This window comes from Prionailurus bengalensis, chromosome C2, assembly GCF_016509475.1.
Source record: "Prionailurus bengalensis isolate Pbe53 chromosome C2, Fcat_Pben_1.1_paternal_pri, whole genome shotgun sequence".
Taxonomy (NCBI): domain Eukaryota; kingdom Metazoa; phylum Chordata; class Mammalia; order Carnivora; family Felidae; genus Prionailurus; species Prionailurus bengalensis.
In genome coordinates this window covers 114,058,410-114,070,814 of record NC_057350.1, presented here as the reverse complement: position 1 = coordinate 114,070,814, position 12,405 = coordinate 114,058,410, and the positions used below count along the sequence as shown (strand labels likewise).

At 49.4% G+C, this 12,405-nt stretch overlaps 1 protein-coding gene across 6 annotated transcripts in view; it reads left to right on the top strand.

Moving 5' to 3' along the window:
• The first annotated feature begins 3,173 nt into the window (after window positions 1-3,173).
• The window catches only part of MED12L (mediator complex subunit 12L), a 338,137-nt gene continuing 328,905 nt past the window's right edge, over window positions 3,174-12,405 (top strand). The window contains exons 1-2 of one of the 6 annotated variants that reach the window (XM_043595115.1): window positions 3,174-3,365; window positions 4,228-4,451. In XM_043595115.1, the coding sequence (XP_043451050.1) occupies window positions 4,353-4,451 (99 nt within the window). In that variant the 5' untranslated portion in view covers window positions 3,174-3,365; window positions 4,228-4,352. Of the gene's footprint in view, window positions 3,366-4,058; window positions 4,452-12,405 lie in introns of those variants that run through there. The other 5 variants (XM_043595118.1, XM_043595117.1, XM_043595120.1 and 2 more) reach the window with 5 other exon arrangements.

The following is a 12,405-nucleotide window of genomic DNA, read 5'->3' as shown; positions in this document are numbered from 1 at the left end:
ATTTTTTGCAGACCAAATGTAGAGAGAGAAAGCCAGCCATGAGCTGTCTTAAAGGGACTGTCCAATACTACAAAGGGAGTCCCAGCTGTAAGGGACTCCTTGCAGAACTCTGAAACTGGGGCTTGCAGAAGGGACATTATCAGTTAAGGAGGTTTCTGAGGATGACGGATCTTTGAGGAGGCCTAGGTCGTGACCTAGGAAAAAGGGTCAGCTTTTAAACACTTGCCAACCCACAAAAGCAGCCCTAGAAACTGAGTTTCATACTTGGAGGATTAAGTCCTATATGCTTAAAATGGTGTATAATTACTCCTTCTCTGGCCACATTTCAATCCCTTTCTTTCTCCAGGTGTACTAAATCTCCTCAGGTGCCTGAACTCACTTCTGGCTAGGCTGAGGTCTAGACTCGGACCTGTCTGGGGAGCATCTGGTTTTCTGAGTAATTCCTGTTCTGTGCAAACTGTTCGCAGGCCCGGGAGGTCATTAGCCAATTAAAGATAAGACACCCCTTACTGGAACAGCAAGCAAATGAAACTCACCTTATTCAATAAGAATTTGTGTCTATCTGCTGTATTAAACACGACCAAGATGGGAAATTCATGCACAGTGTAGATCACGGTGGCTTCCACGTTAACTGGCCTTAGCTTAAAGACTAACTTGACTGGAAGGAGAGCAAGAGGATAAGGTGGGGATGGGAGAACAAGACGATTCTGTGACATATCTAAGTGTGTGGCAGTAAATGATGAGCTATTAAAATGAGAATTAAGTGCTGAGGGCCCTGACGGGACCGAAGGATCATCCTGTGCCTCAAGAGTTTGGGCTGAGCTTCATACAGGAGTCTGGACTGTAAGGACTGTCCCCGGGTGGCTATTGGAAACTGAAGCCCCTGGGAATTCCATGCTTAGAAATAGGAATGAGGACTAACTGGGGTGAGGGATGAAGGAGGAAAAACTGGATTGGTGGATGGGGCTGGATCATGAAGAACACAAGTGCCAGGATGATGGAGCCAAAATGCCCATAGGAAGGAAGTCCATGTAGTGAAAGAATGATTTTTGAGTTAGTGTTCAGTGCATTAAAGCTTTTTTTTCTCCCGTCCATGCCAGATTGTCTCCAGACAATGGAATTAGGGAGACAAGGACTCTTTTTCACAAACACTTGGGACACATTACTAACACATTTTGACTTTAAAATAAAATCTTTAGGGGAAGCCTGGGTAGTTCAGTCAGTTAGGCATCCAACTTCAGCTCAAGTCATGATCTCACAGCTCAGGAGCTTGAGCCCCTTGTGAGGCTCTGTGCTGACAGCTCAGAGCCTGGAGCCTGCTTTGGATTGTGTGTCTCCCCCTCTCTCTGCCCCTCCCCTGCTCGCTGGCTCTCAAAATTAAACATACATTTAAGAAAATTAAAAAAAATAAAATCTTTACGGTTAGATACAATTTTGAGCGCTTCAAAAGTTTTTCCTCTGTGGAGGCAAGGTGGAGACTCTTGCCTAGGTATTGCAAGGGAGGAATTTAGGTTACATTTTCTGTCAGAGGAGCACATCAGCATAAGGTATCCCTAAAGTAGCACTGGGGAGCTATCCAGCCACATACCTACTCATCCACCCACCTACTCACTATCATCTATTCCACCAGCCAACAAACATTTTTTTTGTTTTTGTTTTTTGAGTGCCCTGCATGTGGTGTTCCCTGCTGTGTTCCTAAGTTGCAATGATGAATGACACGGTTCTCTCTATTGTATGTCAACGAGTTGGGGTGGGGTAAATGGAGGAAAAATGGCAAAACTTTGATAACAGTCACGGCTGGGAGATGAGTACTTGGGGGTTCATTATACCAATTCTCCTGCTTTTTGGTGTCTTTGATGATTTTCCTAATAAAGTTAGATAGCTGTCCTGTTTCTCAAGAAAGGAAGTTAGAGTTGATAGATGCCTTTATTACAAGGGCAAGTTCAGCTTTGAAGTTACACCCAGGGTATTAGGAAGAAAGACCCTTGGAGCAGGGTGCAGAAAGTGGTCAAGAAATGCCTCCTGGTGGAGGGTAACTGTTCTCTACAAGTCCGCACTCACATTGAGTAAAAGACACCCAAAACCATAGGCCTGCCTTGACCTTAGGCTGAGCGGAGAAGGGCTACGAGATCGGGGTCAGGAGTGAGAAACTGGCCTCTACCACATACCATCCCCTCATCTACCTTTTCTTCTTTCCCTTTTGCTTCAAGTCAGCTGAGGTAAGTAGATATTTGGATTTTTTGGGCAACACCTGAGCACCCACTATATGCCAGGTGCTGTACCAAGGCTTTGGATTCGATTCCGCGTATACCATTTTATAGAAGATGGAACCAGAAGTCCGGAAATTCCCCAAGGTGTGGGGGACGTGACACAAGCAGGCGAGAGCACTTCAGGAACCTGGTCCTTCCAACCCCAAGTTGTGGGAAACAGGTCAGAAACTTGGGATCAGGCAGAGATAGCTTTGTGGCTTTGAACAAGTCACCGGGCCTCACTGCGTTGACTCAATTTCTCCATCTACAAAAAGGGTACGGTAAAACCTTGTAAGGTTTTGCTTTTTTCTTTAAGGATCAGAGACCTTTAAACTGTCAAGATCCTGGCACGAAGGGAGGGCTCCATAAATGGCAGCCATCATTCTTGGACAAGTGCCGGCACATCCTCCGGGCGCGCCTCCCGCGGGGTCCCTCGGGACCGGCCGGGCCCGCCCCCGCGGCTCCGGTCTCGCAGTGCTCGCGGCAGGTGGCCCAGCATCTCCGTGCCCACGCCCCGAAGCGAGCGGGGAGCGCGGGCGGGTTGGATGACCAAGGTCTCCCCTGGAGGATCGCCTCCCTCCCTCCGCACGCCCGGCGCAGGTGAGGTTTCCGGCCCAGGCCACGGGGACAGCGACCCCGGGGAGAGGTCGTGGCGGACCGCGCGGCCCACGGCCGGGAGAGGGGTCCTGCGGGCACCCCCTCCCTAGCCCAGTTTCACCCCAGGACCAACCCCGGCTCCGGGGCCCGCGGGCTGCGCGCTCTGCGGCTGCGAAAACCCGGAGAGGCGGATCGGAGCGCGCTCGCAGCCAACTCCTCCGCGGTCCGGCCGCCGAGCTGGGCATGCTCAGTGCGGCCGCCGCGCCGCCGTCCGCCAACTCGGAAGCTCGCGCTCCCGGGCCGTGGGGGCGAGAACGCCGGCGGCGGCGAGCCGGCGTCGCCCGCCGCCCCCAGACAGTGGCAAACTTCGCGGCGTCCCCGGAGCTCGCCAGGACGAGACTGATACCTCACAAATAAAAACCAGTCCAGTCCCCCCATCCCAGCCCGAATCATGGAGGCTGTGGCCGCCGGAGTGCCGCCGCCGCCGCCGGCCCCTGCCCACTAGCCGGGGACCAACAGGTAAACTGTTGGGGGTGGGGTGGGTGGGAGGAGGAGCTGCGGCCGGGGGGTCGCGGCGGGCTGGAGGAGCCCGAGACGCCCGCGGGCTGGCTGCCCCCGTCGGCGCTCACAGCCCTCCCTCCTTCCCCCTTTTCCCCAGCCCCTAGAGGGGCAGCAAAGGGTTAAATCGGCCCCGCGCCACCGTGAGCACGGCCCCCTCCAGCCGCCGCGACCGCCAGCAGCGCGCCTCGGCGTCTGCCCGGAGCCGCCGAGGGGACCAGAGCCTCGGATGCGCCACCGGAGCCCGGCAGGCGTCTAGGAGGCACCGGCCGCTTACCCCAGTCCGCATCCCTGCCTCCCCCAACCCTCCAGGCCTCTCTCCCCCCGCCCCGGCCGGGTCCGCGCCCAGGTGGTGGGGTCTGCGGGGCGCGTAGCGGCGCGGGAAGGATCCCTGCCGTGGAAGAGGGGCGGGGGCGGGCTTCTCCGCAGTCTCTTCCCGGGGCTGGAGGGCCACCCTCACGTTGGGCGAGCACTCGAGCCACCCGCCTGGGCGCCAGGAAAAGTTTTTTTTTTTTTTTTTTCCCCCGTGCCCTTCCCCCACCTCCCACCCCTTGTCCGGCTGGGGTGGGTTTGGGTCCATTGGTGAAAAAAGTCACACGTTCCCATCAGCTGCTCCTCCCCCTGGGGACAGGGTGGGGGGGGGCGGCGGGAGGCAGGCGCCGCGGGAGACCCGGGCGGACCTCCAGCCGCTCCGCCGCCGCCACCGGAGCAGTGCGTCCCGGGGCTGAAGCGCAGCCGGGTGCCCGCCGAAGACTGCCCCCATCAGTGCGTGTCTGCGTGCCGGGCAGCGGCAGCATCCAACCTGCTTTATTCCTGCCTGCAGCGCCACAGCGAGCGAGCGAGGAGGGGGAGAGAGGGAGTCTGTCTGCAAAGTGCTGCTCCCTGGTGCTCAGAGGCGGCTGCTCCAGCTCCAACTCTCATTCATTTCGCCGGTTAACATGAGAGATCATGGCCGCCTTCGGGCTTCTCAGCTATGAGCAGAGACCGCTGAAACGCCCCCGGCTCGGGCCGCCCGACGTCTACCCGCAGGACCCCAAGCAGAAGGAGGTAAGGGCGCCGGCGGCCTCCCCCGCAACTGGGGCCGTGCTCCGCAGCGCTGACCCGGGGCCAAGTTGGCCCAGCGGGCATCGCCGGCGCGGCGGGGGGAGGGCTGGGGAGGGGGGCCGGGCGGCGGGGGCCGGGCTGAGGGGCTGGGGGGACCCCGGGCGGCGGAGACCCAGCGGCTGTCAGCCGCTGCGCTCCACTGGGGCGCTCGCTCTCCGGGTGCCGGGTCGCTTCCCGGTTACCGGGCCTTGCACGGCGCCGCTGGGTGCTTCACCGGGTTCCTCCTTGCCGAAACCCTCTTGCTTGCTCTCCCCCGCTTCTGCCTGCTTTATTTTTCTCCCCGCTGCTTCGGTAAATCCGCGTAAACTTTTTGAAAAATGTTGGAATGCAGCGCATCCGACACAGGTCTTAACGTTTTGCGCCAGCTGAGCAGGGACGGTGGGGGGGGGGCGGCGTGAGGGGGAGACCTTTTCTGTTCAAATTTTCCACTTGGGAGTGGAAGTCATATTTATCGAGGTGATAAATATTTAGCTCTTTGAACGTACTTCTTTCTGTATCCTCTTTTCCCTTTAAAAAATCAATATCAAGGGGAACCTGATTTTCGTCCCTAGAGGCGATTGGTTTAATTGCTGGAGGCTGTTTTGTATACGTAAAAGCAGACGGGTTACCTTGGAAGGGAAATATGTCCCGGGGATTTCTTATTTATTTGAACGCAATTGGAGAAACCTTGACTCTTGCCTTAGGTACAGTAGCTTCAATGTCTAGAGTAACCATGACGTTTTATAACCATTTATGTGTTTGTCAGTAGTTAATAAGTAATTATGTAACAACTCTCCGGTTATAATGATCACCCTTGGCTACACAATTTGCCCAGGGATTTGCCTTTTTTTTTTTCTTTTTTCTTTTTAAAGATCACCTGCTACCCAGCTGTGCTTTCTGACTTTGCCAGCTGCAGCCCACCCCATCCTCTGTTTTCTTCGGCTAAAAACGAAGTGAGCACATTGCAGAACTTCTTTCTGGGAATCTGAAAACTCTTTATTAAAAGTTTGGAGGCCCACTGACATCACAGAAGCAGCTTTGTAAAGAAGGCGAGGAGGGGTCCTTAAGACTTCCTTTTTGATAAATGTATCTATTTCAGTAATAAAGGAAGAATGCTTGCTCTGGTTAAACTTCTGTTAATGTTTCTGAAAAATAAGGAGTGGCAATTCCTTTTAGAGGCATAAGCACATTAAGTATGTTTGAGAATCCTTGGAGTAAATCAGTTTGAAGCTGGGAAGGTTTTACAGGTGGTTCTCAGTTGAGGCTTAACACTAAGGATGGTTTGATGAGATCTGGCCGATTCTTCCGCTCCCTGTTCTCCCTGGGGGCTACTCCCACCCGGAATAAAGTTAAGTGTTAAGGACTACAAGTAACAGACATTAAGAGCCAACTGTGATGAAAATTAGTAACTTAAAAAAAGATCAGTGCCAGGAAATTTTTAAAGTTTTGGTGGGGACAGGAATACTGATTGGCTGATCTTTCTCATCTTGTAATTAATGTCTTGCCACATTTTCCAGAAGGCAGCGTAATTAATAGCATCTCTCTAGTTAAGGCCTGGTCGTCTGGGATGCCACGTGGGCGTGTTAAGTGTTTATTCCTCAGGTCAGTGCTCATTTAGGATTGGGGCCCTGTGATTCTGGAAAAAATTAAATTTTGGATTTTAGGATTTTACAACATTTTATGGCATTCTAAAACTGGAAGTGACCTTAGAGTCTATTTTATGTAACTTCCTTTTGACAAAGTGAAACTGAGGCCCAAGAAGGTTTGCCTGACTTAATCAAGGTGTATGATAGAGAAGCAGAGGATTTGGACCACCAAACCAGTCTTGTGTCAAGACTGATACTGTGTTAATGATTTATGCTAAATTGTGTGGTTCTGATATTACTCCCTTTCCCCCAAGACAGCCAATATTTCATCTCTCTGGAACAGAGTCAGAGTTACATGTGACTGTAGCCAAATTTGAGTACAATATGGAACAGGTGCTTGGCTGTTCTTGCGTGGTGGTGTGGTGAACAGTGCTTCATAGGCTGCAGTTACTTATGTACTGACTCAAGATTTTTACCCTATCCCTGTATCACCTGTACTTTTATTCTAATATTTTCTTTAAGTTAATTTTTAAGAAACTTTTTTGTTTTCTAGGCAGCAATACGCATGAAGCCATGGATTCGCATATACATATATAATGCAAAATTTGTAATCAAATTGTTATATGTAGACATTAAATTTTTATTTGCTGGGTATTCAATAGATGATTGTACATAATAAAACAAGCCTTATGACTATTGAAACTTCTAAAAGTTTATCTCTGCATTTAAGACCGTTGCTGTGTTTCATCAGAGATATGTGTGTCACGCTGTGGGAAGTGCTGATTTAATGAAGGAAGTATGGGCTTCCAACTTGGGCAGACCTGGATTTGGGTTCCGGTTCAGCCTCTTTGCAGTTGTGTGGCCTTGGGCAAGTTGCATAACTTCTCATTTGTAAATTAGTATAATTGTTCTATTCAGAAAACCTTCAAAACCCTGGCTACATTTGTGTGAGAAAAACCCTCCTCCTGGTGGAAGCTATTCTCATTACTATAGCTGTAACTTTTTATTATTGTTAACGAGTGGTGGTAGTGTTCTGGAGAACAGCTCCTGGGAGATAGGATGGAACCCTTGAATGAAGGTCCCCTAAGGAGAAGGAGGGTCGGGTGGGGAGAGCTGGAGGCTTTAACCTGCTTGATTGAGAGCTTGCCTGTGCATCAGCACTCCACAGGACTTTATTCTGTGTTGTGTTATAGTACTTTGTCTTTTGGAAACCGATTGTCCTCAAGCCTTGAGACAGAATCGGAAAACTGAGAGTCATCCTTGATTTCCCCTTCTTCCTTATCCTCCATAACTCATCTATCAGGACATCTTGTCTGGTCCAGTTTCCAAATATATTTCCAATCCATCTGCTCCCGAGTTTCACTAATATGCTCGACTTCTTTTCTGCTTCAGGCTGACTTTTCTCTGCTCCTGGGCTCATACACATGGTGATCGGTCTGCCTGGACACTTGTCTGCCCATCCATTCCTAACCACCCCCCCCCCCCCTTCCTGCTCTTCTCACTTTAGCCTGTGGTTAGGAGGGTAGGCTCTGGAGCCCGTCTGGCTGGGTTTGAAACCTGGCTCTGCTATTTACAGACTCCATATTCTCCCCATGCCTCAATATCCCCTCTTGTAGAGTGGGGATGCGAATATGCTGTCTACTCCATAGTGCTGTTGGAAGATGACATGGGTAATGGCACGTAAAGAATTTAGACTAGAGTCCGGCATAGATTTGACACCCAAATACGGTCAGAGTCTGCCTCTTCTTCATCTTTCAGGTCTCAGCCCAGTGACCTTCTCAGAGGCCTTTTTGGTATAAGCATGTAGTTTGTAATTTTGCATTTATTTGTATGCTGCCATTCCCCACTAAAGGGTCAATTTCTTGAGGGCACGGATGAGGGCTGTTTTAAGCATCACTAAAGTACCTGGCACCTAGTGTAGGATCCTCGGATCCTGAGGGCATGCATTCTTGGAATGTATGAATGAAAGTGGGAATGAATGAATAAAAAGAGGAAATCTGGTGATTGAGGGGTGTTAGGGACAGTCTAGTTTAACGGAGAAATTATCCTTGACTCCTAACCTTGGGGGTGACAAGGCTGAAAGCTAAATTAAACCCTCTTAGAAGTAGGAAGGAAGAGGAGTTTACCCTGGGGTGGAAGAGGCCGAAACAGCTGAATAGTGTTTTCAGGAAGTCAAATTAGTGAGAAAAACAGTTTGGGTCAGTCGTGAGATTTCCAGGCATGAAGACCCATAGAGTGCCCCCCCCCCCCTCGGCAGGGGAGATTGGGGTGCGGTGGGAACGGTCTGGTGTGCAGTGCAGAGACTGCCCAAGGACAAGTACAGTAAAACTTGGGGAAGGAGCAGGGAGTTAACGAAGGTGGGTGGTGGGTGGTGTCTGCATGTGGATAGCCCAGAACAGCTGTTCTCAAACTTGACCTCTCCTGATCACCTGTAGGGGCTTGTTACAAACTGATGGCTGGGTTTTTCCGATCCTGTAGTTCTGAGCCAGGGCTCAACAAGATGCCTGGTGCTCTGATGGCTGCTGGTCCAGTCCCCGCTCTGGACCCTGACCCAGAGCGATGACATCCACTTCTGCAGAGGCTAAAGAGTTCTGCCTGATGCAGGTAGGGCAGGACTAGGCATCTGGTATGGCTAACGTTTCGGGAGTTTGGTTTAGCAGCCGGCTCAGCCGGGGTCTGGTGGGCTTTTCTCAGAAGTCGTGTCCTTTCGTACATCAAAGACAAGTCAGGAAGTCTCAGTCCCCCTCCAATGGCTTTCCATTACGCTTGGAATAAAACACAGACTCCTGACCTAGGCCTTCAAGGCCCTACCATCTGGTCCTTGCTCACTTCTGCAACCACTGCCGGTAGCTAAACCACCTGGCTTTGAGTTCTGGCCTCGTCACTTACTACCTTTTTGACTCCAGTCTCATTTGTGGAATGGGTTTCATGTTTGTTCCTACTACATGGGGTTGTTGGAAAGATAAAATGAGATTTGAACCATGTCTGGCACATAGTGCACAGTTCAGGCCACTACTATTGGGATTACCTCTCCCTTTTTAAAGGATCCCAGGACTTCCAGTGTATTTATAATATCCATAAGACCCTGCCCTTTGAGATCTGGCCTCTAGGCTTTGAGTCACCCCTTCCTGACTTGCTCATTCTCCCCTTGGCCGTGCAGTGGGACCACATGGGTGGGCTCTCTCCTTCCAACAGGCTCAAGTCTTTTGTGTCTATGTTCCTGTCCCTGACTACCCCTGCAATCGTGTTTCCTGTCATTTGGCTCTTAGAGACTCCCTCCTTGTAACCCATCTTTGCTCATCCTTGTTAGCCCATTATCTCGTGTTAATAGGTTTTGCAGTGCTGGTTACTGTCTGAAATGGTTGCTGATTTTCTCCATGGCCTTCCACATGAGAAGTAGACTGCATGAGAGTGGAGTCTTGTCTGTGATGTTTACAGTTTTGAGCTGCATAGTGCCTGGCATTAGACTAGGTGCTTAGTAAATAGTTCTTACAGAAATTAATAAAATGCAGAAGGAATTTTTTTTTTTTAACGTTTATTTATTTTTGAGACAGAGAGAGACAGAGCATGAACAGGGGAGGGGCAGAGAGAGAGAGGGAGGGAGACACAGAATCTGAAGCAGGCTTGAGACTCCGAGCTGTCAGCACAGAGCCTGACGCGGGGCTCGAGCTCATGGACCGTGAGATCATGACTTGAGCCGAAGTCGGACGCTTAACTGACTGAGCCACCCAGGCGCCCCAGAAAGAACTCTTAACAAGCAGTTGTATTTATAACATCTAACTGCCCCAATGCTTGTTTTATTTTGGCAAACCCTGCTTGCTTGTTAGCATGTAAAACTCTTAAAACACATTAAATGGTTATTGTAAAGACAGCTGGGGAGGTGGGGGTGAGGGGAGGTGAAAATGTGTTTCTTTATAATCTATGAGAGGGAGGATGTTGATGAAGTTGCCTAGGAAGAGAGGACAGGTTGACCAGTTGCCTGGGGGACCATAAGAGAAGGTTAGGGGAAAAGCTTCCTCCTGAGATTAATTGGCTGCCTGCATGGCCCCATCATAGACCTCCCTGAATACCAGTGTTCTGGGAGGAATATCTGTATGTTTAACTCTGGTCTCATGAGACTCTTAGGCCAGAATCAGTGTAGGAAACACTGGGCCAGAGGCCCTGCTGCTTCCTGCTACTTACAGAAGTTTTGCTACCCAAACTTTGTGGCCAAAGAGTAGGAACCCATGTGGCTGTCATTTCTCAGTGTCTGCTAACACCTGCAGCAGAATCGTCAAAGATGCTTGTTAAACATGCAGATAAAATGCCCCACCTAAGACTTGCTGAGTCAGAATTTCTGGGAAGGAAGCTGAGGAATTTGCATTTTAAACAAGCTTTCCAGGTGATTCCTAAGTATATTGTTTGAGAACAGTTGCTTTAGTTTGTGTGTTTATCTGTAGAAAATGTTGTAAACCAGACCCCCTCATTTACTACCTGCTTCCCACTATTTCATGTCTTAGAATCTTTAGACAAATATACCACTTGAAGTATTAATACCTTTTGATAGAAAATAGTGAGAATGAGTTTAGCCACTACCCTCCTCTACCCCAAAGTTCTGTTCTAATGACCATGGTTTCCAGCATAGGCTTGTTTCCTATCTGCTGTACACGGTTTATAGCAGAGTGGAATGCCTTGCCTTGCCCTTGAAGTATCCACAGCCCCCTCCTGTGTGCACTTGGCTAAACTGGGGCATAGGGGAGCAGGTCTTGCTTTGTCCATGAGGATGTTCTTTGACCTTGTTCGGGGCAGCGGAGTTTTATGTTTGACTGTGGGCCTGGACTCTAAACTGGGCTCTTTAGGGACTCATGTAAAACCATTAATTTCTGGTGCAGCCACTGTCTGTTGTTAGCCTGTCGGGTTTTTCACTTAGGCTGGTGACTGTGGTGATGACATGTGAAGTTCAAGGACCACAAAGTGAGGTCTGGAAGGCAAACTGTGTTGGGTGGGCACTAGGTAGGAGAGGATGAGGATGAACAGAGTCCTAGGATTGTAGTTGAGCAGGTGCCTTTTGTAGGTGTGTGCATATACACATGAAAACAAAGCAGAAGCAGAGGAGGGAGTAAGTGGAAGTGGAAACTACCAAGAATTGTGATGTATTTCTTCTGCACTTCTCCCTTAATGAAGTTCTGAATCCCACTTGTGAGGCTTCTTGACAGACTAGGAAGGAAGTAGAGAAGTTGGAGGGGTCTGTAATAATGAACACGATTAAAGTTCTCCTTAGCAGCGTTCTCTGAGTAGCGGTGAAAGGAGCTAGTTGACTTAGCCTGGGGAAAAGCTGACCTCAGGGTGTGAGTGGGGAAAGCCACGTGGAGGGAAGAAGTCCAAGGGCAGTGTGGAGGGAAGTGTCTACCTCCTACACATTCCTCCCTGAGAAGGGAACATGAAAACACTTGACTTCTAATTGTCTTTATTTAAAAAAAAATTTTTTTTTTCAACGTTTATTTATTTTTTGGGGGACAGAGAGAGACAGAGCATGAACGGGGGAGGGCCAGAGAGAGAGGGAGACACAGAATCGGAAACAGGCTCCAGGCTCCGAGCCATCAGCCCAGAGCCTGACGCGGGGCTCGAACTCACGGACCGCGAGATCGTGACCTGACTGAAGTCGGACGCCTAACCGACTGCGCCACCCAGGCGCCCCTCTAATTGTCTTTAGATAATGTCTGAAGCTGGCGATGGTGAGAAGAAAGTTCATTATATTATTCTCTTTCTGTGTTTTGGGAAATTTACATAATAAAGAAAAATGTCATTATATTACAAAATAGCATGATTTCTACCTAAAAATTTATGTCTACATAATATAGAAGGATTATCACCCACGGGCAAACAGTTGTTATCTCTCAAGGATGGGATTAGAGGTGATTATTTTCTTTTTGTACTAATATTTATTCCAAACTATAAAGATAAATGTGTACTGCTGTTGTCATTGGAGGAAATGACTTAGTAATTAGGTAACTTTGGTTGGGGTTACAAGAGTGGGTCTTTGTTGTTGGTTCCAAACTAAGATAGAACTCCTTCAGCTGATGCATAGGCAGAGGGGTCTGGGAGGGTGTAGATTTATATATGTACACATCTGATGTCACCAAAAGTGTGGTGAGGTTGGGGTTAGGGCTGTTTGCGTGAGCATTCCAGCTCTGTCCACCACTTGAACTGTGTGATTTGGATTGCTGTGTCATTTTCCTCACCTATGAGTTGGGGAGAATCCCTAATCATCTAGATTGTTTTATTAATTCATTTTTTATTTAAAACTTTTAAAAAAATGTTTGTTTCTTTTTAAGAGAGCGAGCAAGACAGAG